We start from the raw sequence: 27,265 nt of genomic DNA on the forward strand, positions 1-27,265 counted from the left end.
TAGAATTAAAGTTTGTTTACGTTTGCTCATTGTATCTTAAAGGATTCTTAACTTTTTAAGTCAACTTGACTTATTTCCAGCATGCATCAGGCATGTTTAGACGTTCTCTGGAAAGCAGTTCTCTCTGATAGTTTTCCGGGTTTTCCAGAGCTCAAGTTGACCTCTGCTGTTCCTGTTAACTGCTATTTCAACAAACTGAGAAACTGCTTTGCTATCTTCTTAAAGCCATCTCCTACTTTATGGGCATCCATTATTTACATTTTGTGCTAGGCAGCAGATTAAATGAGCCAATGTCTTCTGATTGCACAAGCCATAGCCTTTAAAAGCTACTTAAGGACCGAGACCTTGATGAAAGCTTTGCCCAAACTTTTTAAATGATGTTCGCTCCCTTTGTAATTTAGGATTGTACAAAACAGAAATACACTAATCTATCTTAGAATGTTTCATCTATAACTCTATAACGCATTGTCTTTTGGAAATCAGTTCCTCTTCTTCTTCTTTCCAACTATTGAACTTTGACCATGGGTAGCCAAACCTTTGTATGCCACAGCATTTTTTTGCATACAAATGAAACATATCGGTTTTAAATCTTACCTGTAGATTTTGTAGCGGGTTGTGAAGCCTTGCTGAAAGCGCTCCTTGAACTCGGTGTACTCCGGGCAGCGGTGGAAGGGCCCTTTGTCGGACAGGAGCCAGTCCAGTTGGCCGCTGCTCCGTCCGGAGATGGATAAGAAAGGGGAAGGGTTGTGGTCAAAGCGCTCAGCCGTGGCCAGGAGCCAACTCAGAGGACCCAGAGGTGCCCAGTGCCACAGGAGCATCAAGAGGAACCATCTAACGACCACGGCTCTCGGCCAACACAACGCCATCCTGCCCCTGGGTACCTAGGACCAGCATTCTTCTGCCAATCCCGCGTGACCTGCAGTCAGAGGAAGAAGAAATAGGTGATGATGTTTGCAGTGTTGAAACTGGCCACGGATAAATGAGCAGAGGGTGCAGGACAACTTTGCATGACAACAGACTGCCTACAGTCTGTAACTGTACACCTATACACTGTATATGCTTATGCTTAAGTGGATAATGAGTGCATGTAAGCAATGTCTGTAATCATAAGCATTGCAATGAATTAAGAGTATCTTTAGTTTACACAAACTAACTGTGGTGTGTTTGTGGTGCTATTTATTTTGCAGAGGTTCAAAAGGTTATCCACCAATCCAAAGAATCTATTAGCCAGAGAAAATTGAGCATCCAGTTGGTTCTTACAATTGTTACGGTTCTTAACTAAAACTCTTGCATTTAAGTTAAGCTGTCTTTACGGTTCTCTAAAGAATCTAATAGTTTTAGTAGTACAACTACGTAGAACTGAATGAACGAATAAGTAAGAAACATATCAGTTTCAGCATGCACCACTGTTCTCTCATAGGTTCGTAAAATGAATTCCACTTCTTGCTGTGTTTTTTTGCAGAAGAGTGCAGATTTGAGTTTGCAAAGCACAGTAAACACTCAATTATTCAACAGCGCACTGGGAAAAAAAAAAAAAAACAGGCCAGAAAATGTTTGGCGCATACGTCAAAAAATGAAGGGCCATGGGGGACCCCCGTATTAATGAGTGAGGGGTTAGATTCTGCAATGCACAATCAAACATGGGCTTTGGGAGAGGACTTACTAATGCATCGATGCACATACAAAGGCGCATATTATACCACTGGGATCCGGGACCATCAATATTCCCCGACATTGTTTTCTAATCTTTGCCAAATTCACAATGTGAATTAATTTCACTGGGACCAGATGCATGTTTGGATTCTTAATGATGTATGAACTACCTTGCTTCCATCTGAAAGTGGAGCACGTTTCAAAATAGGCAATTAGAGAAGGAGGCGACAAGTTAGATCCAAAGCCAAAGCATGCTTTGAAACCCGATAATAACCTTACGAGTTGCACTTCTTGGTGTATCATATGTTATTTTTACTCAGAATAGTCCATCTGTACACAATTCATAAAGCTGTCCAAGGCCACTGGGTATGCTAAGATGATTTTTATGTGTTTCCCATATTGTTTTCTACAAGTACATCTTATTTCCTCCCTCAATCTGCTAGTTCTAATATAAGAGATTTAATTATCCTTATTTCTCCTGGAAAAATATTTTTCTCCTCCCTCTCTTTCCTCTACTCCCACCCTTTGTTTTGTGCCCAGCAATCCTCCTATGGCTTTATCTTGATACATCTAATTCCTCTCTATTGCATTCCGCCTCCCTCTCTCCTTTATATCTTTTATTCTCCACCCCCTTTGTGCCTTTCCTGTTCCCTTCATCCTACTGTTTTTTTTTCTTGCCCAGGCTTCCAAGGTTTGAAAATTAAATGGCCAAGAGCAGCAGCCTTTCTGTAATATGACGAATAAACACAGCTTTTCTTGTTTCCGATTAAAGACTACGGCACTGAGTTGCATGACAGCAATTTACTCTGAGAACCACGAGAATCACATTCATAATAAGACTAGATTCAATGCTCCATTATACTCATTTACCATGAGTAATGTAACATAGTTGGTCATTCATCAACTAGGATTCATATTATATCATTTAATATCTGGTACTAGCATACGTTTTTCTCTTCTTTTTTAAGCCCAATGGTAAACTTTGTGTTAAAGAGCTGAAATGGATTTTATAAAATGTTTATAAACCTGATCCCTCAGGGAAATCTTGAAACACAAACACTCACTCAGAACAGCTTGGACTGAGCATCTCAACAATTTACAACTCACAGCTGAGACAAACTTTCTTGGGAATGATTTCAAAGCTCATTAATACAGAATTCAGTATTGAGTGCCCTATCCAGGCTCAGTCAATCATAATAAAAAGCTGATATGAAATTCTCTATAATTAAATAAACTTATATCACCACTAATTAGATAAAAGTATGACATATTTCAGGATTTTAGAAAAATTGATGCAATGAACTTTTGTCCACTCAGAGGCATTATGAAATAACTGCATTTTGGAAAAAGAAACATGCCTGAAGCCTCTCCTCCCTAAACGTCCTATAAATTCCATATCTACCTTGTTCACGTGTCCATGACAAGTCTGCGCAACCCTCCACCACCCAGTCACTGCCTCTTAACCTCGTCATCTATCATTCCTGCCTCCACATATTGGAGGGGGGACTGGCTTCCTACCACAAAGCAGAATTCACCCCCCCTTACAGTCTTGTCCCAAATCATCATAAGCTGAAGGCTGAAGGTCCAAGCTAGCAAAATAAATCATATGTCATTCAACAAGCATGTGTTGGCTGACTGATTACATTGGGGGTTGGGTTAATTGTGCAAATTTGATTTTATACCAAACTATCCAGCTTCTGCTGCAGTAACAGCGGACAAGCTTATACAAGCCAATGTAATAGTGGACAAGAGGAAAGTAAAAGTGAAGAGCAAGGAAGTGTCTACCCATGATAAAGTACATTACTGTGCTGATAACATTCATCAAGTCTGTAACACTGCCCCAAGCCCCATTGTAACCACTCCCCATGAAAGAAATGCCACCTTATTTGTCAAGCAAAGACGGAGCAAGTGCTAATAGAGTGCCTTCTTCAATCCAAGACAGCATTAGATCATTCCTACAGTATTTCCAGATCCTAAATCACTACCTCCAACAGTGCTCAACACACTGTGTTAAATAGTGCCAGCTTATATGAAGCATGGCACATTTGGGTTGTGGATAGTGCCCCTAAATTCTCCAACCAGGCACAAGTTCTGGATTCAATGCTTTCTGCCTTTGGCCGAGGTTGGGTTTGGAGGTCGTATGTTTGCTCTCGTTCTCGCTCAGCTCATTCTGCTGGAAGAAGAAGCAAATTGCCCTCAGCAGCTGAGGAGCATGGGCGATGGTTTCCAAACAGCTGGAGCTAGAGCTGCCAGCCTAGCTCTTTTCAAGCCAAATCTTCTCTCTCCTCTCACTTCCTGCTCCTCTCTAATGACCTCTCTGGACCTTTCTTCCTGCTGACATTACATCATCTCAGCTCTGTGTGCTGTGTGTGGCCCCATCACACCTAAAAGGAAATGCGAAATTACAATAGTAATTTAACCACATGTTAACTATGGTGCTAACGTATCCAGGCGACCTTCAAAAGTCATGTAGTGAGCACTCATTTAATGCTCTTAAACCATTTTTGGCAGTGTTCATCTTCTGCTTTGGGAGGGAGAGAAAGGAAAAAGTGATCTACAGCCCATTTTGTACTGAAATACCTTGGCTGACTTCTTCCCATCTTGCTTGAAATTTGCCTTTCAAATGAGGCCAAGTTCTGAGCTGTGACACCCCAGACTGCGATATCCATGCGCAAGCTTATTGCTCAGTGGCCTCTGGAGGTTCTGCCTAATTATAAAATGCATAAAACATATTGAAAATGCCATAGAGACAATGGAAGAAATACTGAATTTAGCCCTGACATTTACATGTTCGTCTTGCATAATTCAGGTGTCTTTATATTTACCCTTGCCACCTTTAGGAGAATCTAGAGAGAAGCTAGGAAGTGTCTGGAATTTATTGGCATGTAATTGGGAATGCGTAATGGGAAGAGGCACCTCCATGCTACCCTTCTGCTCCACGTATGCCCTGCTGTTTAAAAAAAGGCTTAGTGAATGAGCTGAAGGCAATGAGGCAACACAAAGCATCCAACAGGACTTCTGCTTCACCTGGAGGCTTTAGCGGCTGGAACGTTTAGGAGAACTGCATTGGAACTAATTGATCAGATAACGATCATCAGGTGGTTTGGTGGATTGGCAAAAGGCCTGCTGACACAGGAGCTCTGAAGGATTAGGAGCGCTTAACAGGGTCTGGGGGCCCATGAACTGCTCCCTCGCTTAAAGGTTTGGTACCTAATTTTGTCCTCAGTGATGTAAAAACAGCAGCTACCATCTGGACTAAGCTCGATTTGGCAAAGGTGTGAAACCAGACATATATCGCACCATGAATTTGAGAAGTGATTTATCAAGAACCTATTATTAAAGAATCAGAACTTTGTCATGGAGTCTGTTACAAGTGTATGCTTTAACCATTTTGCCCACCCTAAATTAGCATCTGCATCTCAGCTAGTATGATTTAAACTTTTCATAAATTCTTCAAGTGAGGAGTAATGATTATCATATAGTGATCAAAACTCTTTCTTGCTACATTTCGAATCACACACAAATGAAGTACGCTACTGCAGTATTCTAATAGCGTGCAGAGCTTCTTTTTTTGCCATTTCCCATGATGGATGTGAGGCATGCCCACTGATTTGGAATGTCCTGGGAATAAAACATCTCTGGAATGAAGTGAAAAGCATTTTGATCTCAGGATAGTTGAGTAACCCTACAGAGCTGCTCAAGTTGATTTGCACTACATGCACATGTTGTTAAGCCAAACACTCTGTGTTAAAACTGCCACTGGAGAGTGTTCCGATTTCTAAATCATTCTTTACATGTTTTCTTTTCCCTTATGAATGGCTGCTTTGCTAAAAGTAACAAGGAGTTCTAAGACTGAGCGAAAAAGTTTTATCACCCTTAAGCCATGGTCACAACAGGCTTTTGAAGGGGCCTCCCAGCTCTGAAGACCTAAAACAGAAGAAAGGTTAATGCTAGCTGAGTTTAAGCTGTGTCAGAAGACTGATTTATCGTCATCATATTGTGATTTTTATTTTATTGTAGTTTTATTTTTATTGTAGTTAGCAGCATGCCAAGTTAGCTCCTCAATTTACTGTAGCAGTCACGGTTTGTGGTAACCGATTAGCTAGCATGCTAATCAGTTAGCTCCTGGACTGAGTGAAGTTCTGTTATATATATATATATATATATATATATATATATATATATATATATATATATATGTGTGTGTGTGTGTGTGTGTCTAGTACTGTACTATGGTGTAGTATAACCTGGCATAGTTCTGTTCACTTTTGTGTTTGTATTGTGTATGGTAGCTGCATTAGCCAGTTTCTTAATGGCCAAGTTAGCTCCAAGCTAAACTCTCTACCTGGAGATCCAACCATGACCGTTCTGCCCTACTTTGTTGCGCTAGTATCAAGTTATCAGATATGTGTGATGGCCCACTAAGGCCCCACATGTTATAAGAAATATGGGTTGGAGTTTGTTGTGGTTTTAAGCAGGGTTTACTTTGTTCAGCACAAGTCTGATTACCTTTACATTGAGTCGTTCACAGGCACTGCGACAAAAATGTAACTAAATAAATTTATATTAGTCAGCTAAGCGTTGAAGTGTAAAAATAAAATAAAAGCTGAATCTGAAAGCAAATGGAATAGGTAGTGATATACATCACATCTCGTTAACTTGTGCATCATCTAGAATACTGAGTTTCCCACTTGCAAATACGATTGTACTGGCTGTTGGAGTGCAATTTACAAGTAGTATAAACGGTATTTCCCAGTTTCTGACACATCATTAGCACCTGACGCGTCCGCTTCACTGGATCTGCATAACCAAGCCATTTCTCTGGGTAAGGATGTTCTGGGATTAGTTTTCTAATAAGGGCAGATGTATAGAAATTTTCATGGATGTTTTAAATTTAGCGTCTTCAACCACAGACGTAGGTCCTCTTCTATAGAAGCTATCAGATAGTTACAGTGGGGGAAAAAAGTATTTAGTCAGTCACCAATTGTGCAAGTTCTCCCACTTAAAAAATGAGAGAGGCCTGTAATTGACATCATAGGTAGACCTCAACTATGAGAAAAAATATGAGAAAAAAAAATCAGTAAATCACATTGTCAGATTTTTAAAGAATTTATTTGCAAATAATGGTGGAAAATAAGTATTTGGTCACCTACAAACAAGCAAGATTTCTGGCTGTCACAGACCTGTAACAACTTCTTTAAGAGGCTTCTCTGTCCTCCACTCATTACCTGTATTAATGGCACCTGTTTGAACTCGTTAACAGTATAAAAGACACCTGCCCACAACCTGGGACCAACGTTACAAAGGCTACTGTCAGTAACACACTATGCCGCCAGGGACTCAGATCTTGCAGTGCCAGATGTGTTCCCCTGCTTAAGCCAGTACATATCCGGGCGCGTCTGAAGTTTGCTAGTGAGTATTTGGATGTTCCGGAAGAGTAATGGGAGAATGTCTTATGGTCAGATGAAACCAAAGTAGAACTGTTTGGTACAAACACAACTCGTTGTGTTTGGAGGAGAGTGAATGCTGAGTTGCATCCAAAGAATACCATACCAACTGTGAAGCATAGGGGTGGCAACATCATGCTTTGGGGCTGTTTCTCTGCAAAGGGACAAGGACGACTGGTCCGTGTACATGAAAGAATGAATGGGGCCATGTATTGTGAGATTTTGAGTGCAAACCTCCTTCCATCAGCAAGGGCATTGAAGATGAAACGTGACTGGGTCTTTCAGCATGACAATGATCCCAAGCACACTGCCAGGGCAACAAAGGAGTGGCTTCGTAAGAAGCATTTCAAGGTCCTGGAGTGGCCAAGCCAGTCTCCAGATCTCAACCCCATAGAAAACCTTTGGAGGGAGTTGAAAGTCTGTGTTGCCCACCGACAGCCCCAAAACATCACTGCTCTAGAGGAGATCTGCATGGAGGAATGGGCCAACATGCCAGCAACAGTGTGCCAACCTTGTGAAGACTTACAGAAAATGTTTGACCTCTGTCATTGCCAACAAAGGATATATAACAAAGTATTGAGATTAACTTTTGTTATTGACCAAATACTTATTTTCCACCATTATTTGCAAATAAATTCTTTAAAAATCAGACTCTGATTTTCTGATTTTTTTTTTCTCATTTTGTCTCTCATAGTTGAGGTCTACCTATGATGTCAATTACAGGCCTCTCTCATCTTTTTAAGTGGGAGAACTTGCACAATTGGTGACTGACTAAATACTTTTTTTCCCCCACTGTATATGGTGTCCCACTCTGATCTTTTTCATGTGATATCTTTTTGCCCTGTTTATAGCGCTGTTGTTAAGCAAAATTCCACCCTTCTTCCAGTTATTGTGACACCTTCTAATGGAGGATGTTACAAAAATGAGTACTATATGTTTTACTTACTTTATGTTTATCACTGTGGTTGTAATCTAGATCAGTGGATCCACTGTTGCACCAAAAGTTCTAACACAAAGTAAACAAAGATGGGCACCCCCATTTTTCATGGAAAATAATGTGGATGTGGCTAGCTTGCAATAAAGCCATACAGATGTTTAAACCGCAAATAGTGTCCGATTGATGGACAACAATATAAACAACAGAATAAACAAAGAAACTACTGCTTTCTTTTTACAGATAATAATTATGATGTTTAACTGAACAACCATGTATGTGATTTGATGCCGTTAGTTTTAATTGGTGGAGTATAATCTATTACTTGGTCATTTTATTAGCTTTACAGCTTGAGTACAGACTTCACATAGTTAATACATCTTGGCTGACTGACTGCATTTGGAGAAAGCAGAGATTCTGAGTAACCCTATGACTATATTCGACTAGACTCTTCCAAGCAGCATACTGTGTACTGTACACTGCAGACTGCATGTTACTCCTCATAATATCCAGCATTCACAGTCATGTCAGTCAGTCAACTGTCATGTAACCCGCAGGGCAGGGGTGCCATTAGACTGATCCAAACACTTGTCCTCATCCAGGTATCTGGAAATTCATATTGGTCACATGCTGCATACTTTACTACTGGGTACACATGGCTCTACCTGAAATGCTTATTTTTTACAAAGAGATTACAAATATATTTTTCCCAGTCAGAAAAACACCTGTGGCTCAGCTGTGGAGGTGGATTGAGCTTTAAAAAGCAGGTGCTTCTGCAACTTAGGTACTCCTATTCTGCGTCCTCCATACCGAGCAACCACACCAGCTGTCTCACTCTCTGCGCTTTGGCCTCTGGACACACCCCTGGCTGCACTTCCTCTGAAAGTGAATTTAAATGGCTAAAACATCCTAACTAAAAAATAAAGTGGAAATAAGCTTGTCAGCATAAGTTTCCATCACGTCCGCAATGGGCAGTTTGTTTGGACATTGATGAGAGGACGAGAGCAATTATGAGCTCACCTCCCACACTGCCAACCTCCTACACAAACAGCTGTCAGGTTTTACCCAGGCACAGTCAACGCTTTGCACTATGCTAACTCTGATAGGCATTGTGACCAAATCTTCCACAATATCGAAGCTGGCTGCCTTAGCCGAACCACGTTTTTCTACTTATTTGAGAGAAAGAACCAGGCAGAAGAAGGCCCGGGGGTGTGAAATTCTTTTGTTCCTCTGGAACAGAACCAGTCATTGAGCAGGAATGCCTCCTATCCTGCAAGGCTTGCATCACACTGGTACAGCACAGGCCTTGTTTATGGCATTAGGAGTGTCAAGAATGATATAGATTGAAAGCAGCAAAGTAGAACATGAAAAGCTGGATTCTGGGCCAAACTTTTAATGAGGGCCTGCCATTATGCACCGGCAACCTCTCCATGTGAATATTTCATGGACGTTTTCGCTCAGAGAACATAATTAAACCTAGTTTCTTAGCAAAAAAGATCCAGCAGGTAATCGTTTTCTTTTAATAAGACGTGGGATAAATAAATAAAACGGTGTGATCCCGCAAATGAAAGTTAAAAAGAAGCGCTAATTAAAACATGTAAGCATGGCTAGGTAATCAGCTAAAATAATTACGTAGGCGTGAAAGAACATTAAGGTGAAAGTAATCACATTTCATTCAACCACACACACCTAGTTGAGTACTGAAGGCTTTTTATTGTTGGTGTGGTTGTATGTGCAATCACACATAGGCTGCTTTCTTGTTATCGAGACAAAGTGAAGCAGGTGCTTTGCCATTATGGCAGATTACTAAACAGCTCAGGCAGGCAAGGTGTAATCCAGATGTTCCTTAGAGTCAGCAAAGTGAAGATTAAGACAAAAAGTCAGAGTAAATCACGACAACAAACAGCAGGACTCTTGGCTTGAGCTTAAAAAACAGGAGCATATGGATAATTAATGCTCATCAATACTGCCTTTGTTTTCTGCCCCCGACCCGATAATTAAGAAATCACGATTTGTCTGCAAAAAATGAGACTGTGTTCATATGGCCCAGCTGCTTTATGATGTGAGACAGAGAAGTTCTTGGTTTCAAGGGATCAATGATCTCTTATTGCTCCACTGTCCAGCTGTTCTATCTCCATAAACACATTGCAGGGTGTAATCGCTTATACATCACTCTGTTAAGAAGGGGGGAGAAAGAAGGAGGAGTAAGGAAAAACACCCATGATAATTACCCAAGCTGCTTATTAGATTAACACTGCTCCATAAAAATCCATTTGCATATTGCTTGCACCCCCCCCCAATAGGTCCTAGTGGTGCGGCTGCCAGTCCTTCACCAGCGTTGCGGTTGCCAGAAGCCTGTGCAAACTCATTTAGTAATTGAGAAGAAAGTGTGCTCCCTGTGCAAACAGAACTCCCACACACACCTATGGAACGCTCACAACTCTAATGAGGGGATGAAGCTTGAGAACACAGTGGACCCTCCTGCACTCCGGGACTGGCTCCAGCCTCGTTACCATGGTCACACCATATAGGCGACCAATTATCTCAAGTACTACCCAAGTTGGCGCACGGATACACGAGCCGCGTGAGCCTTTTAGGAGCGGCCACGTCAAACCTGCTCCATAAACACATCGTATGGTCACGTGAAGAAGTCGTTAGGTAGTCAGGTCATATGAAATTCCATGAGCTGCTTTGGAACAGGTGCGAGTGAGCATACTTATATGTATTACTTTGCAGAGGTAGCTTCTTCTAGAAGCCTTACTTCTGAAAAAAGGCCAAAATTGACCTTGTTCATAAGATACATGAGCTACACAGCATACAGTAGGGTCGACTTCTCCTAAAAACCAAGTGAACAACTGCTTTTGTTTCTGTTGAAGCTAGTAGCATAGCTAAAATAAATTATTTTATAAATTATTTTTAGGCCTAAATCTGGCTTACTCCTGGGCCTAGAAGGCCACAACACTGCACAATTTAAGGTTTCTGCTCCAACACACTTAATCCAACTCAAGAAGGGATTTACAATTGAACTCATGAGGTAAGTCAGGTGTGTTAGAGCAGAGAAGCAACTGTGCAGAATTAGACAGGGAAATACTGGCCTAACCCAACAAGGGCTGGACCTAAACCTCAAGGAAATGACTTCTTGTGACCTGACTGACTGATTAAAACTGACACTGACTGTTCAAAAAGCGCACAGTACAAATTGCAGTCTTGAGTCAATTCTCCTACAGTGAAAGTTCAGACTTTTCAGTTCAGTTCTCAGTCCTAAGTTATGACTATACATTTTGTAGTAACTCAAAATTAATATGCATATGCAGTTATTTCTAACTTATTTGATATTTTCTATGTTATTGATGCCTACTATCTAGGATATCCCTAATGCATTGTTTTCGCACAGAATGCTTAGATGAAATTGCTCCCACAATTCCAATGCAGAAAAAATACATACTCTTAAAGAAAGAAAGTAAGAAAAAAAACGGACTAGTTTCCCATTTTAATATAAGAGAGTGGCAGTCTTATTAGATGGTGGAATCCGAATATGCCCTCTCCCCTGCGCTCTTATGTTGTAAAGGTGAGTTTTAATGGATTGTGTAATTGATCCAGCTCATTTCCACTGCGCCCCGCAGTTCGGCACACAGCACTCTCCCCTCAGCACAGCGCATCTGAGATCAGCCCTCATCCACAGGATCTGCCATTGCTCTCTGGGGCTCCAGCACTTTCTGCTACAGATGAGCTTCAAAACTCTATCCAAATGATCTCTACTCACCTCTGATAGTCCTACAATTGCTATTTCTAACAGTATAGTCCCAGCACAAGATTGTGACTGTAATTACAAATCTCCTGCTTTAGACAGAGAAATATGAATGAAGACAACCATAAAGTATTAGTCACATCAGCAGGATTAATCAGAATGAATGCAATAAATATGTAAAATAGCCATTTTTTACTTTTTGCCCCTCTCTGAAGTCAAGTCAATACAGAATACACAATACAGACAAAGAGTAATAAATAAGTTAGGGGTAGTGTGCAAATTATGCAGTGTGCAATAAATAGTTCACTTATGTTAAGTATGTTTATGTACCAACAACAGGTGCAAGACAATTTTACATGAATATTTTTCAACCTCCTTATCCAAATTAAACAGACTATTTTTGTAACTGTGCTTCATTTAGAACGTCCAGAAGAAACTGTTCAATTCTGCCTAAAATCCTTAGGTACATTGGAAAAAAAACAGCTGGTAACAGTACAGTTAATGTTTTTTCCCCACATTTTCTGGTTCAAAAACTGTACAACAACAATCCTTAACATTTTATTTGAAAAAAAGCAAGCTGAAGTGCAGTAGACATATAAAATGCATATGAATTAAACTGGAATGCAGAGCTAATTCAAGATTCCAACTGTTGTGCGCTATTTTGTAATAGTGCTTGATTTTTAAGATCCGTGGTTCATGTTAAGGATGGATTTGTAATTTTTTTGTGTATTCCTGCATGACTACATACCCTTGTGTCATCCTAGAAATTGTTTAATGTACTGCTTGTTTTTCATCAGTGCATAATGTTAAAGCAACCGCAAAGTATTAATCATATTAGAGGTATCATTAAAATTAAATGTTCTAGTTCAGACAACACCACCAGTATATGATGATTTGGGAGAAATTTTGTGCTGGTGTTCAGGTATCTTTTGCTTGTGGTAGGAAGCCAGCCCCCCTCTTTGATAAGTGGAGCCAGAAATGAGAAATAACAGTTAGGAGATGGGGTTGCAGGGGGTGTGAAACTTGTCATGGACATGTGAACAAGGTAGAAATGGTATGTATAGTATGTTAGATTGGGATTATTGTTTTATAACGCCACCAAATAAAATAAATACTAATTGCTCAAATGTGCATGACTTGGATGTTTAAGGCCATCCATGCCTTGTGTTTTTGGTGCATGATGATTCAGATCATATACGAAATCAGTGTGAAAATATGACAAAACAGTGAGAGACACAGACACACTGAGATTTTTTCCATGTGTTTTTCTTCTATTGACCTATAAATGTCCTTATTAAATGTTACTTCACGCTTAGTACATTTCCTAAACTTAACTGAGCGTTTGTGCATACACAATGCATGTGAATCCACAGACAGCAGTCCTTTATTCTGTGTCATGTCTCTACTGCTTTTAAATTCCTGATAGAGATTGTGAGCACAGAGAAAAGGGAAGATGCACTGAAAGAAGAGCAGGATCAATATCAAGTTGTAACACAAAGGCAGACCTTCAGCCTTTGCCTGTACAACCGTGATACAGGGACAGAAACAAAACATGCACACACAACGTACTTGAGAGATAGCCGTTTTTGACTTGAACAGTATGTCACTTGTTTACAAGTAAGTGCGTTAGAGTGTGTGCATGTATGTCTACATGCGTCCCTGTGGCTGTCTAAAACATACTTAGAGCAGTTATGTATGTCTTTACAAATTCATTTGTGCGCTTGTATAGGTAAATATGTGTCCTGATAATAGAAAGTGGCAGAAGCAGAGCTATTGCCCTAGCTCCTGTATGCTTGAGGTAATGGATAAAGACAGATGTAGCACATTGAGACTGCGGGGGCCATCGAGGTCCTCCGATAGTCAATAAATCCAGCACAGATAGGTGTGAAGTCCGTTACCCTCCAGTGCCAGATGAAACTTCCCTTTAAGATTGTTCTTGGAAAGGACCTGCCGAAATGCATTAGGGCTTAACTGAGTTGAGCTGAAACAATACTGAGACAAGATGAACACTTTTATTGAGTTTGACCTACACTGAACAAAAGTGATGTATTAAACGTACCCGTGATTCAAACATATACAGAACACGAACACGGCTGTTTCCAAAATTAAGTAACCTGAAAGAAAATTGTATTGCTATTAAGTTGATATCTGACTTAAAGCAATAATGTGTTACTTTTACCTTAAACAGCCAAGTGTGTCTTTCAGTAATGGCTAACGGTGTGAATTACATTTCCCGACTGTAGGGGGAGCCCAGGAGAATGAAATTCCAATTCTCACATAATGCTGCTTTAAATGATCAATTTACCATCTTAATTATGGCAATTTATATCCAGCCTGTAGAATGCAAAACTTGATTTGAAGTCTTAAATATAGAATTACATAACAACTGTGCACATTCTTTACATTGTTCATACCGCAAGGGATTAACATATTCATCTTAGCCTCAATATTAATGAGAATACATATTTGAATCCAGTGGAGTTAATTGAGGTCAATGTTATGTTACACTTGTGACACTTCTAATTCCATGTGAAGAACACTTGGCACATTCTGGGTCTCTGCATTACTTGTGGTTCTCTGTGTGGTGAATTTGTAGTTTAAAATTTAGATAAATTAATCAGCACCACATATACTAAGGCAAGGAGTGACTAAAGCTTGACAAAATACAGCGATGTACAGTTGATTCAATAAAAAAAAATCACACAAATAGATAATGTACAACACATAAAAAGCAAACCTAGGCATATAGAGAAACGAGCACAATACTGATAAAATATTTACAACTTGCAGTGAGCTGAGCATCAAAAATTGATCTGCACTAGCTTAAGGCAAGCAGATGATATAATTTTGCACATTTCTCCTTCCCAGGTTGGTTTCATATTAAACCTGAGCGCTCTGCTACCACTTTTTACAGAAACTCAATATTGAGAATAAGGCAATCCGCATGTCTGAGGAGGTACTTTAAGTCTTAAGGTGGCAGTTTCTGCAATAGGGGTTTTAAAGTCAACATGTATTATTTATTAGTCAATTATATTATATATTTATTGAAATCTTTAAAACATTTAAAATGCTAGCATGTTCTCATGGTCGAGAATGACCAGTTGCAAAAATGAAGAATGAAGAATGGAGAATCAAAAAGGGCGCACCAGTATTAAAGCAGAGGGCACTAGACAGAACCCAGACATTCAAGGCAACCGCGTTCATGTAAATTGCTACCTTAATCAATGGCTCACACTAAGGTCACCTAGACAATTTTCAATCTTCTGCTGCAGCACGTCTTATTCCTGTGAAGAGGTCTTTATTTAGCGAGAGCTGCACAAAAGAAACTGTAATGAGGAAGCTGGATGCGCTTGCGAGCTGGAGGGTTTATTGAAGTCCATGTTAAAAATGGAGCAGGCAGATACTATGCGTGCATGAGGATCCATTAAGACAGACAGAAGGAAAGAAACAAAAACACATGGCAGAAACTTAAATGAAGAACAAACCAGCCACAATAAAGAGGTGAAAAAAATAGAAAGTGCATATGCAGAATCCACAAACAATGCACAATAAGGTACAGGAGAAAACAAAAGAGAATATAAAGTGAACACTGATTGGACATAGCTGAAAAACACTGATTACTAAGAGAATTTCTATACTATGCACAGGTGAAATGAATGGCAAGTGGACAGGATAACATGGAGAAATAACTCAAGACCAGGGCAGAGACTGATGAGGGTAAAGGCTGACTGGGGAAAAGTACTCAAGTATACTTTTATTATTATTATTATGTTCTATTATTATTATTATTATTATTATTATTATTATTTTAGGCCCTAAACTTACGTGCATACTTCTTTTTCATTTTTTTTAATGCATGAATATACTGGTTTAATATATAAGCAAAAGATTTAGGCAGAAATTCGTAACAACAACTGTTACTTTCATTTATTAGAACCTGCTGTCCATTCTGTCAAAACTAATTACTCCTATACTGGTATGTCATACTTGCTAATAGAGGGTATGCACGAGACATTACAGGTGGCGAGAGTCACTGTGGCCACATCAACCAAGTCGCAAAAAGACTGACTGAGTGACTGTGTTAGCTTTAATTGTGAATGCCACTAAACATCATGTTATATCAGGAAATATCAGGAAAGTGGGAAGGAGCCATTGTGCAATTGACTGTACAAACAGATGCAGTGTGATTCCAGAGCTATACTTTTAAAGATTGCCAAAAGTTAAAGAAAAGAGAAACAAATGGAAAACTGGAATTCAGGCACCAAAACGTGTGGGAATTCATTGTTTGGTGAAGTCATGCTCTGAATACAGGTAGGAAAAGAAAAGCTAGCTCTTTGTAGTTGGGAGTTAAGCAACTTTGTGCTCAGATATGAGGCTTTAACCTCTTAAAGAAATGTTAGTAATAAAACCTCAGCTGTCCATGGACCATTGTTTTTTTTAAGTAATATGGATGGTTCACTGTGGAGTCCAACTGCTTTTACTCTTAAGCAGATAATCGTTTGGCCAGTTTCCCTAATAAAAGCAGCCATGTTGCAGAATGTTTTGTTTCCAACAGGAACGTGATATCAGTGAATACCCTATATAAACTGATTTCAACAGATGTATGCATGGGTGATGTCAAAACAGTTGCTAGCTTCAGATATAATGATGTTATCTTTAATACTGCACATATAGTCAGCGCTGAATAATGTGAAAATGGCTAAATGAGAGTGGGTGTATATTTCTGTAGTAGATTTGCAACAACAGTACAAATAAATTTACAATTAGCAGAGTTTTTCTCTGATGTTTGTGACAGATTCAAATCAATACACAAGCCTCATGTGCCTTCTAAGCTTGACGTCAGACTTATCATATTATCACAAAATATCATTGACATTTAATCAATGTCCACTCAGCAAAAAAACAATTCCACTGTATAAAAGTGCAGGCCAGGCAGCTGTTCACTAACCTTCTGTTGCAATGCTAAATTGTCTTTTGATGCACATGTTTTGAAGTGTAGGCATCCTGGAGATTTCACAAAGTCATTTTACTGTCCTTTGGGTTGTTTATCACATCTATACAGTAAGACATTACCTTGGGGACTTGGGGGTGGGGAGTGGTGATAATATGACTTGATAGTGTTATTCTAGCCTAAAGTTGATGAGCTCACTTAGCTTAGCCGGCAGCAGAGCGGGCAGCTATGTACGTCATCCCATCCCCCAGGCAATGTAACACCATGGTGGTTTGAGGTTAGCTCAGAGGAAATCAGTGACTACTAACCCTAAGATCATTACCAGTATAGCTTTAGTAGGTTAGGAGACTTTGTTTCGTCGAGGAAGCTGCCAGCAAGAAGGCAGGAGGCATTGGGTAACTCGTCAGATTCTACTGCCTGTTTCGCACGGCTTTCTGTTTATTAAGTAATACAGTCTGGCTGACTGATTCCCTGTACAGACTTTGTGGAATATCCCCAAAGGAAGTAGCCCAAAGCTGCTGCCATCTCAATTCTTATTTGCTGCCAAATTAGCTTAGGATAGTTCAGCAACCATGCAGGGATCATAATAATGCGTGCATGTGTGTGTGTGCTAAAGTATTTGCTATAGGCCACAAACATAACTGACAGAAAGACTGGATAGAGGTTCTGGATCGAAGGCAGCACTATTTTTGATCTCTCCAGCATCGCGACATCTTGCTGTTGCCGTTTCTGCATTCTTCTTTTTGGCGTGCTTTAGAGTGAAAGCCAAACGCTCCTAGGGGGGTAAAGCTGGCAACAGGAATCTAATCCATCTTGAGGCCTCTGCCACTGCTCTTTATGATGGTTGGGTGATGCTTTTATTACATCAGCCCCGCAGGCGCCCACAGTCCGACTGTAGCGTAGAAGAAGGCAACTTGCCTGGATTTTGCCTCTTCGTCGTGTGTTACACATGTGAAAATTAGGCCTAATCTATGCAGACCGCCGCGTTGTGTTACACGGCGGAGATGTCAGTAGCACTCAAGCTGCCTCGCTGTGCCTGTGTGTGTTGACTTCAGAAATACAGAAGTTCTCCATCATCACTTTCTGAACTGGGGAGAAGTTTGGGGAAAGTAGGTGAGATTTCTGCTGGAGCTTGTACTTCTGAATATACTACTGTTCACAGGTTTAGTGTTAAAAATAAATGGTTTTGATTATATTAAACCAATGTGGTTGCAGTTACATGTATGAGATGTATGGGTAAAGTGATTTACTCAGTCCACGATTTGATTCCTGTTTCTGTTCACAAGTTATTTTTTGCAGCCTTTTAAACAAAAGAATCAAAAAGAAATAATTGCAAAACTGCAAAGAAGGAAAATGTTGACATACTAATGTAACTAAATCTGGGAAGCAGAAGGAGTTTGACACATTGCATTATTGTGCTGGAATGGGGTTTTGATTGTCAAGTCAAGTCAAGTCAGATTTATTTGTGTAGCGCTTTTTACAACTGTTGTCGTCACAAAGCAGCTTTACATAATTAGTAATTAGTAATTAATAAAAGACAGAGTCAAAAAGAAGAAATAACGTAAGACATGAAGGATTAAAGACCCCCAGTGAGCAAGCCAACGGCGACTGTGGCAAACCCCTGGACCTGCAGCCTTTAATAAGAAACATTAATTACCAAAAGCTAAACTAAACATATGAGTTTTTAGCTTAGATTTAAAGACTGAGACTGTGTCTGAGTCCCGAACATTATCTGGAAGGTTATTCCAGAGTTGGGGGGCTTTATAAGAAAAGGCCTGCTGAGGTTTTCTGAATTTTGGGAACAAGTAAGATTGTGCTAGTTATTTGCAAACATTGCTGCTCAAACAATGCAGTTGCGTTAGATATCATATTATTGCATATTATTACAAACTATTATTGCAAATTTTTGGAGTGCCCAACATCCAACAAACTGTGACATAAGACTGTCAGGTTTTGTGGGCTCCTTGAGAACATGGGATTCAACTTGCTGTGCAGAAATGACTAGGCTTAATACGTCACAAGCCATGTCATAAGAATTAAGCCCAATGCACACTGGGCGCAGCAACAGTTCAGCAATGCTTGCCATTTAAAAATCACATTTTATGGGCCGTGTATGAACTATTTGAAGCCAACTCTAGTTCTAGATCCTTTGTTTTTACTGTTCTAGCAGAGCACCCTCAAGCATTCTCTAGGCACCATTACCAGACATTTTTACACATGCCACAGCAGTAAGTAACGTTCTCAGAATGTCACAGAACAGTTCAGTACAGTGTAGAACTGTTTTACGGTGGAACATATTTACTGGGTTTAAGCCGGTTTGTAGTGAATAGGCATTGTATTTAAGATGACCTATTATACTTATTTTCGACAAGGTTACACAGATCCCTGGGATCTTAAAGGCAGAATAGGTGATTTGTCCTAAAAAACATTTTTGTTATATTTCTTGAAAAAAATCTTTACATCCCCATAGCAATCAGCAAAAAACACAAACATTTGTTTGGTCAGAATAAAATTAAATATCTGCTTGTTTACCTACCTACCACACGACCCTGACACATGCACACTCTCTATACGTGTAGACATTAGGAATGGTCCAATCCTTGAATTGCAACAACAGAAAAAAAAAAAAAGACAGAGGCAGAAAAGGCTTAGACCAAAAGAGATTAAATAAAGGGTGTCAAACCTGAGAGCACATTGGTGTGGTTTTCCAACGGTGGAGTAATCTGTGTAATTATCGTTTTTGTCTTGTTCATGGCAGAATTAGTTAATTTCCGGAATTATGTAGTCAGCATAGTGTCATTTAAAATATTACTAGTCTTAATCAGGCTCTAAATCTGTGTGTGATATTGAGTTATAGAGATTGGTTGACTGAACAACACAGTGAGAAGATCTCTGCTATGAAAATGTGCTTCATGTCTGGAGAGGCATCTAGCTGCATCTGGAAGCTACTGGCATATTTGCAAACTGTTTTTCATGTGAAATCAAACTCCCCCTGCCATCAAACTTCTCCTGCTAAGATGACATGATCATGCTTGTGTTCTCGGTAGTTTTTGCCATTTAAGTTTTGAGCGTTTTAGTCTAAACTGGCTTTGAACAATGTGATGCTCATGTTGCTACAGGCTGTAAATCAATTTAATCGTTTTCTTTACATTTGCCTACACTATGTGTTTTTATATGATGAGTAAAGAAAACATTAAAATGTTTTTGTGCACACACTAAAAAAACAATGTTAGTTGTGGACTAATTTAAGGAATAATTGCTAGATAAAAAATATATTACAATAATCTTTAGGTGCAGCCCTAACATATAAACTAAAAATAGATATTTTACTAATATACGTATTAGTAAGTAGAACATACCGAATTTAACCAAATTGTCCAGCTGTATTAATAGGAATACAAAGATCGGATCAGATAGGTCAATACTTGACAAAGATCAATTTTGTGGTGAGGGCTCAGGAAAGGTTTTCTTCTGATAACGATCCAATTTAGATCATATTTGTGCAGGTGTTGCTGCACCACCACTCCAGACTCCTGAAGTCCTTTTTCAGCCAACAAGGGTTTTGATTGCATTTCTTCCAATGTTTAAAAGAATGTTTCATCTTTAAATGTATCTTTTGGAGATCGGTTCTTCTTCTACTCCCTTGACTTTTCACCATACTAAATACATTTGTGTCTAGTTTATGGTATTTGAGTGGTACTGTATGTGTCACTCTCTATTCATTGATGTGAAGTAATAAATAATAAATGTATTATTTATTGGAGTCAAATAATACATTAATGCAAGCCATGTTATGTTATGATGTACTGTGTAGTTATGTTATGACATGCTGTGTCACTTAAAAAACATAAAACATGACTCCTCATCATTTAGTTGCATCCCTTGTTATGTGAATTCATGCCCCGTAATGGTCAGAGTGGGTGGGGCTGGAGACACTTCATGGATAAATGCATTTTCTGTTGCATTCAGGGGCAATCTATTCATGGGCAATGAACCCTAATGGACAACAAAAACCCATAGAGACAAGCTGAACAGAACCACACACTAGCTCCTAGCAGATTCCCCTCTAAATGCACTAAATGCAGATCAGACTTGGTACATGAAAGAGCAGCAGCTTTAGCAGTAGTGTGTGACGTGCTCAGGTAATTGGAGCTTAGGATGTCATTCTTAACTTCATTTCTTAGTTTCAATTTTGCCATAAATGTCAAACATGAAAGACTGTTATTATTGTTCTGTTGTTTGTTGTTGTGTGAAGAAAGGCAATACTGCAGAGACCCGCTCTTGTGAGCAAGTGCGGCAGTATTTGTGTGCGTTTATGTGATTGAGTGGGTGTACAATGGAGTTGTGGGTGTGCGAGAAGGAAAGCATTGCAATGCCTTTGTGTATGTGGCATGTTCTGTTTAGATCTATAAGACAGTGTGTGGATGTGTGTTCTTCGTTGTTTATAAGGCTGGAGAAGGCTGGTGGTTGGGGATGGGTAAAGAGAAACAGCTGTGGCGCCTGGGTCCCTAGGGGGGAATGGAGCCAGTGTAATCCGCAAAGGCCCTTAGGCAACACTGCCATGCCAACACCACTCGTGTGTCTCTCTATGACCTGTGCAAACTCTCCAGAGTCAACTGCAGCCAAAACAAATGTGTGTGTTCGACCATGTTTTTGTCTGTTGTGTGAACCAAATGTCAGAACCAAAAACATGAACATTTTGATAATGTAGGGACATTTGCTGCTCGCTCCTTTAGCGATAGCCATAATGAAATTAAACAGCATTACAATGAGCTTGCAGAATGTTCCTGCTGAAATTCGTGGAAATCTCCCACTCGGCTTTCACCCTAAAGCATACAAGCAAGGTGGCTTCGCTAACTAACCTTAGCTAATTAGGTACTGAGTTTATTTAGCGGTTATCACATGTAACCCAATGACCCAAGGCTTTGAAGGTGATTATTACGGTACTGGGAATGAGACCTGAAAGAGAACTCATGTAATGTAAAACAGCTTGCTAATGATATTAAATATGTTCATATAATATATTTTTCCCTTTGTATTGTTAAACTGTGGATTATTACATGGTTTTAATGAGTTGTTAGGCTACAGTGTAGAATTTTAAACATACCGACATACAAGTCAATATTTCAAGTCTAGGGATGGTAATATAAATATGTATGGCATTTGGCTGATGATCTTGGTTGCATGCAGCACTTATCAACATCAAACAATTAATCCAGCTAATTTGGCTGCCTGAACTGTCTGAACTGGGCATTGTGATTAAAAATTAACATTTCAGAGCTAAATCTTTTGAGATTTTACACAGTCATCTTCACTGACATGCCACAGTCAAACTGTGGGCCGTGATTGGTTGTCTTGCACGTTACTCTCAGAGTAGCCAGTTCTCGGCCATGAAAAGAGGTGAAAAATAAAAGACTCTCTGACAATACACGGATGTCTGGTTTGCAAGACTACCGTATTCAGTTATTTTAAGGTGCATCAATGATGTTAATCCAATCAACATAGACAGCAAATATCTTCTCATGGTCGACTAGTTGTCAGCTCTGTGCGCACTGAAAAACAATTCATCAATCAACAGTATATCTGCCACATGCTAGGTGTTGAACTCCACACATTGTCAAGAAGGAGAGATGGCCTGAAAACAAAGAGGAGAAGATCTAAAAATCTTAGAGAGTGAGGTGTCCTTTGTGGGTTGGAAGACATGGAAATGGATTGCTCAGTTTCTACTCTGTACACTCACTTTATCACAAACAGGTATGTTTCTTCTTTACCGAAGCGATAAGTCAGTATTGTTTTGTCATATTTGTTAATGTGCTGTTCACCTTGGCTATGCACGTACATGAATTTTTGGGGTAGAGCTTCTAAATGAGCACTAAAGGAAGGGGTATATTAGTTTTTCAAATATCGACAATCTTTCTCCAGAATCACTTACTCCCAAGTATTTAGGTAACAGTACTCTTGTGTAAGTAAGAATTTGCAGAACTCTTACAGTCCTTGAAAATATATCAAGTCAGGAATATAAATGTGTGCGTGAGAGAGAGAGATAGAGATAGACTTTGTTTTTCTTTTCATGTCTTCATGATAATAGGAAAACTTTGAAAACTGTGACGCTCCAATGGCAAAAAATATATTTTTCACATTTTACAGAAAATGCAGGTTTTACTAAACAACTAAAAGAGCAAAAACATTTGCTTTTGGTTATTAGGATTAAGGTGTGTTTAAAGTGCAGGTACAGCTACAGTAATAGATGTGCAGTTGAGGCTCCCATAAAGATAACACCAGTAAAGTATATAATACAAGTTTGGGTATGTGTGCATTCACCTGCTCAAATAGGTGTTCCTGTGCTTTTTTCCTGCCTCTTTTGTTTATCTCAAAGCTTGTTGATCAGCCAAAACACAACAATAGCCTCCATTCTGCTGAGTGGCACACAAGCCTTTCTCTATTCATCCCAGCCGAACCTGCAGTCAGCCAGGCTCTTCTCTCATCACAACGGCAGCCTCTTAATCTGCCAAAGCGCAGAAGAGGTCCCTTCCATGTCAAGGCAAAAACTTGCCACTTTTCAATGGCACGCTGTTTGAAGGGTTCGCACAGTCTGTAGATTGATGGACCATTTCTGGCTCGTACTGCCCGTCCCTACAGTATATCAATAGTCTTCAAAAGACAGTGACATCTACCCCGCTCCACACCCACCCTTGTTTTGCATATTGACAACACGCTTTCTGCATCTGTCTTTTCCTTCCTCTCCTGCTGCCAATTATTGAATGTCAACTTTACGCCAGAAGTGACATACTGTACACATATTCTTATTCTTAGTCTTTCACATAAAGGTGCTATGAAGAGTTTTTGGAATGATGCCACAGAAGAATGTTTCAGTAGATGTTCTTTTAAGGACAATTTAAAGGATGTGTGAGTATGGAATGGATTATAGCCCATAAGTAGGCTTAATCTCTGTCCAGGAAAAAGCCCTTTAATATTGAAACAGTTCAAGACCATTTTTCCTAGAATTGTATGTCCAAGCCAAGGACCATGCTTTAATTTAAAGAGTGTGTATTTAAATGCTATCTCAAAACAGCACATATAATAAAGAAGCACGAGAATGCAGCTTTTTCTGCATGCTAAAAAAAGCCTTGTCCACAGGCAGTTTTTGACCTTATTTAGACTGTGCAAGTTGAGCTCAGCCCTAATGTTCTCATAGCTCTGTACAGCGGAAGGCAGTGAGACACGACTACAAACGCCCTTCCTTGTGCACTTTTTCTACCCACATGCTAATGAGGTCATGGCTTTTACAGCTGGATTCTGCACCTACTGATTTACTGTGGGTAACCCTTGCTGGCCTCCATCAGTATGCATGTCTACACACCCCCAGCGAATGAAATCTAACAAACACATATTTCATAGTATCACGTCATGTCATCATTCAGTGTACTGAGAAGCATCTCATTACACAGAGCGCTGATGCAATGCCATTTTTACTCAGAGCCTTTTCTGATGGGACTTTTTCTACACTTGGGATTTGATTCAACAATGAATCAATGAATCTTTTAAATACTGTCAATAATAGTTACATGGTTGTCAAACTAGAAATTTCAAAATTATGACATCACAGTATCAATTAATTGTGGCATCACAAATACAATTTATTGTGACATCACAATGTGGAGAAAAGAAGATAAATGTATCGTTTAGTACTTTGATGTGGCCGCAAGATTGATCTTTTAAGCTAAAGGCTTATTATTCAGTGATTAATCTTAAAACTTGGGACTCCTAACTACAGTATCCTTCTCACTCACTGAAGTGGTGCAGAGCAATCGCTCTGATCAGTCCAATTTTGTGCCACTGTACCAGCAGCACCAGCAGTACACACTCATATGTGTGGCCTGATACCAAAATGGCTTCTACAATGGCGTTACAGTTCTGTTTCACAGATCACTCGACGGTCGTTAGCATTCCTGAAACATAGGGAAGCACCAAGCCAAACCATAAATTTTGCATATCGGCCAATACTCAATCCAATACCATTGTTGTATTAATAAACCATATACCTCACTATGTGGGAGAAACTCAATCACTTTACCAACTAACACAAAATAAAATAAAAGCAAGTTAACACAGAAATAAATTAACCCAATTTCTATTGCCTTGTAACAGTATTTTCTGGGCTAAGGACTTTTTTCTGAAATTCCTGCAGTGTGTAATGTGCCTGGAATTTAGGAACAGCTTTGCTATTCAACTGTTTTGGTGTCATATCTAATTATTTTAGCCAAAATTATGCTTCAGTATATTTTTTACCAACTATATGTAAGTTTCTCAGTACAGTGATGATAGTGTATGATATAGTTCCTTTAAAATATTCAATATTTCCTATTAAGTCCAATAAATTCTTATAATAATAAGATCCCAAAATTTCCATGGAAAGCTTACATTTTGGAATATATCTAAATTTAAATGAAAAGACACTGGAAATTTCTGAAATTCTCCACCTCTTTGCAACCCTATACAAAATGAACTGAATTGCAGATCCACATAAAGACACTTACTTTAAAGTAAAATTGAAAATGGAGCAGTTCTATTTCAGGGCCTTCTCCATGTCTGTGACTTCATATGGTCACACCAGAAACCTGCTGTGTCAAGAAGTGGGCAGTTGACTCTGGCACTTAGGTGGGCATTTGGACTAATATAGCAGGGTCATTAGAGACCACTTTAGAGGCGGAATTGCTGACACAGCCTAACTGTCTCAAATGGTTCCTGACCATTGCACGAAGCAGGGTGAGCATTATTCACCTGCACAGTCTGTCCATTACAGTCTCAGCAGCAGAAGAGGACTTAACTCCCGATACAAAACACGGTACCACTAGTTTAGGAACATCGTTACAACAAGTTTGCTCAAGTCTGTATCATCGCACCAATTTCTATCTCTATCTTGTAACTGGTTAGAATCTAATTAACAGCCTTTAGTTTTTGCAATGCTTTGCCTTGCCTCGTTCAATGAATCTTTTTCTTGTGTGTGCTCTTTGTAGTGTATACACAAAGCGCTTGCATTTGGTCTTTAAAGAGCACAGAGCACAATGAGGAAAGCTAAAAAAAGTTCATTAAAAATGTATGAGTTCCATTTTTCAAATTCTGACACATTATTATGCGTTCCTGTGAAGCGTCAGTGCTGCTGCTGTTGCGGTGTGGAAGGGGAGTGGGGGCTTCACTGACATTCTGGCATCTCTTCAATGCATTTTGAGTTTTCGCTTGGTGGACTGCCTCCCAGACATGCATTTCATCAGCTTCTGCCCAGTCTGCCACAGGCGTTGCGAACAGCCTCTCTGACATCCAGCATGCCAACGAACATACCAAGCCAAAGTTACCAGATGCTTCCTGGATGAGCTAAAAACAACCAAACAGCGAACTCCAGACCACCTCTCTCGTTCTTTATCTCTCTTTATCTCCAGTGCCCAGACTCACAAAATGAGCCACCTTCCAGAGATTAAAGGTTCTTGATTTATGCATAAAAATGGCATTGGGAAAGACAAATCCATGCTGTTGTGTTTGTCTGGACTGCTGTGGGAGTTCTTGAGGCAGCCTGGTGAATTTACAAGCAGTAAATAGTGGATTGAAGCAAGAGCCCTTAATTACATGGGGTGAAAGAGCACGTTCAGCAGTGAGCAGGTAAAGGGAATCGACTGGGGAGAAGCACTTGGAGGGGGGTGGAAGAGTGATGCTGCTGACAGAGTAACCCGGAGCAATAGAGAAGTCCATACCTCAATATCGGGCCCAGTCATCAGTCTTTGCCACCGCAACCAAACGCTAAAGCCACTGGCGCGACTAACACCCCGTCTGATGGACTGGGCTGCTGCAGCCAGAGAAAGCTTTGATGGGGAAGCGACGAGCTGTGTTTATGTGCACGCCATAAAAGGCTTCCCCCTCCCCCAAAAGCTGTGGGTGAGGCGCCGTTCCCTGGAACCAGTCTGGATGCTCTTAAGGGACTATTTGCCACTACGTTATTTTATCGTACACAGTGATTTTTTTGTCAGGGGCTTTTAGATGCTGATAAAAGGAAGAGAAGCTGTGTTAAGGGTGGCTGGCCTACAAAAGAAACTATAATAGGATTTGCCAGGACAAACTCAAAGGTCAGCAGAAAATCTATATTATATGTGTCATCATTTTGATCATTTTGCTCTCATGGAAAAAACAAAATTTGCTTATTTGATGTGCTGTTTGGATTTGATGTTACATTATGTAAGCCCATACAGTATACATACATGTTTGTAAACTAAAAGGCAAAAGTAGTTTTGAATTGATTACAGTTGTGATCAGTTACAGTTCAGAGTATCAATCTTGAGAAAATAAGTAAATAGAAAAGAAAGTATTATTTAGTGCTGACCCTGTCATTTCAGTAGTCTGTTCACTTGGCTGCTAGCTTCGTAACGCTGCCAGGAAATTATTTTTAGTCATACAAAATCAGGCTTCTATGAATGGGTAAAGACCAAAATATCTAATTACCATTTCAAAAATTGAATAGTTTGGCTTAACGCTGCTGGGATATA

General features: G+C 39.6%; 1 protein-coding gene across 1 annotated transcript in view; it reads right to left on the reverse strand.

Moving 5' to 3' along the window:
- brinp2 (bone morphogenetic protein/retinoic acid inducible neural-specific 2) overlaps positions 1 to 27,265 on the reverse strand; it is a 103,899-nt gene that overhangs the window by 62,478 nt on the left and 14,156 nt on the right. Inside the window, exon 2 of the mRNA XM_072688241.1 lies at positions 595 to 916. Coding sequence (XP_072544342.1) covers positions 595 to 866 — 272 coding nt within the window. The 5' untranslated portion in view covers positions 867 to 916. The remainder of the gene's footprint in view (positions 1 to 594; positions 917 to 27,265) is intronic.

The sequence above is a fragment of the Salminus brasiliensis genome, chromosome 9 (genome assembly GCF_030463535.1).
Source record: "Salminus brasiliensis chromosome 9, fSalBra1.hap2, whole genome shotgun sequence".
Lineage (NCBI taxonomy): Eukaryota > Metazoa > Chordata > Actinopteri > Characiformes > Bryconidae > Salminus > Salminus brasiliensis.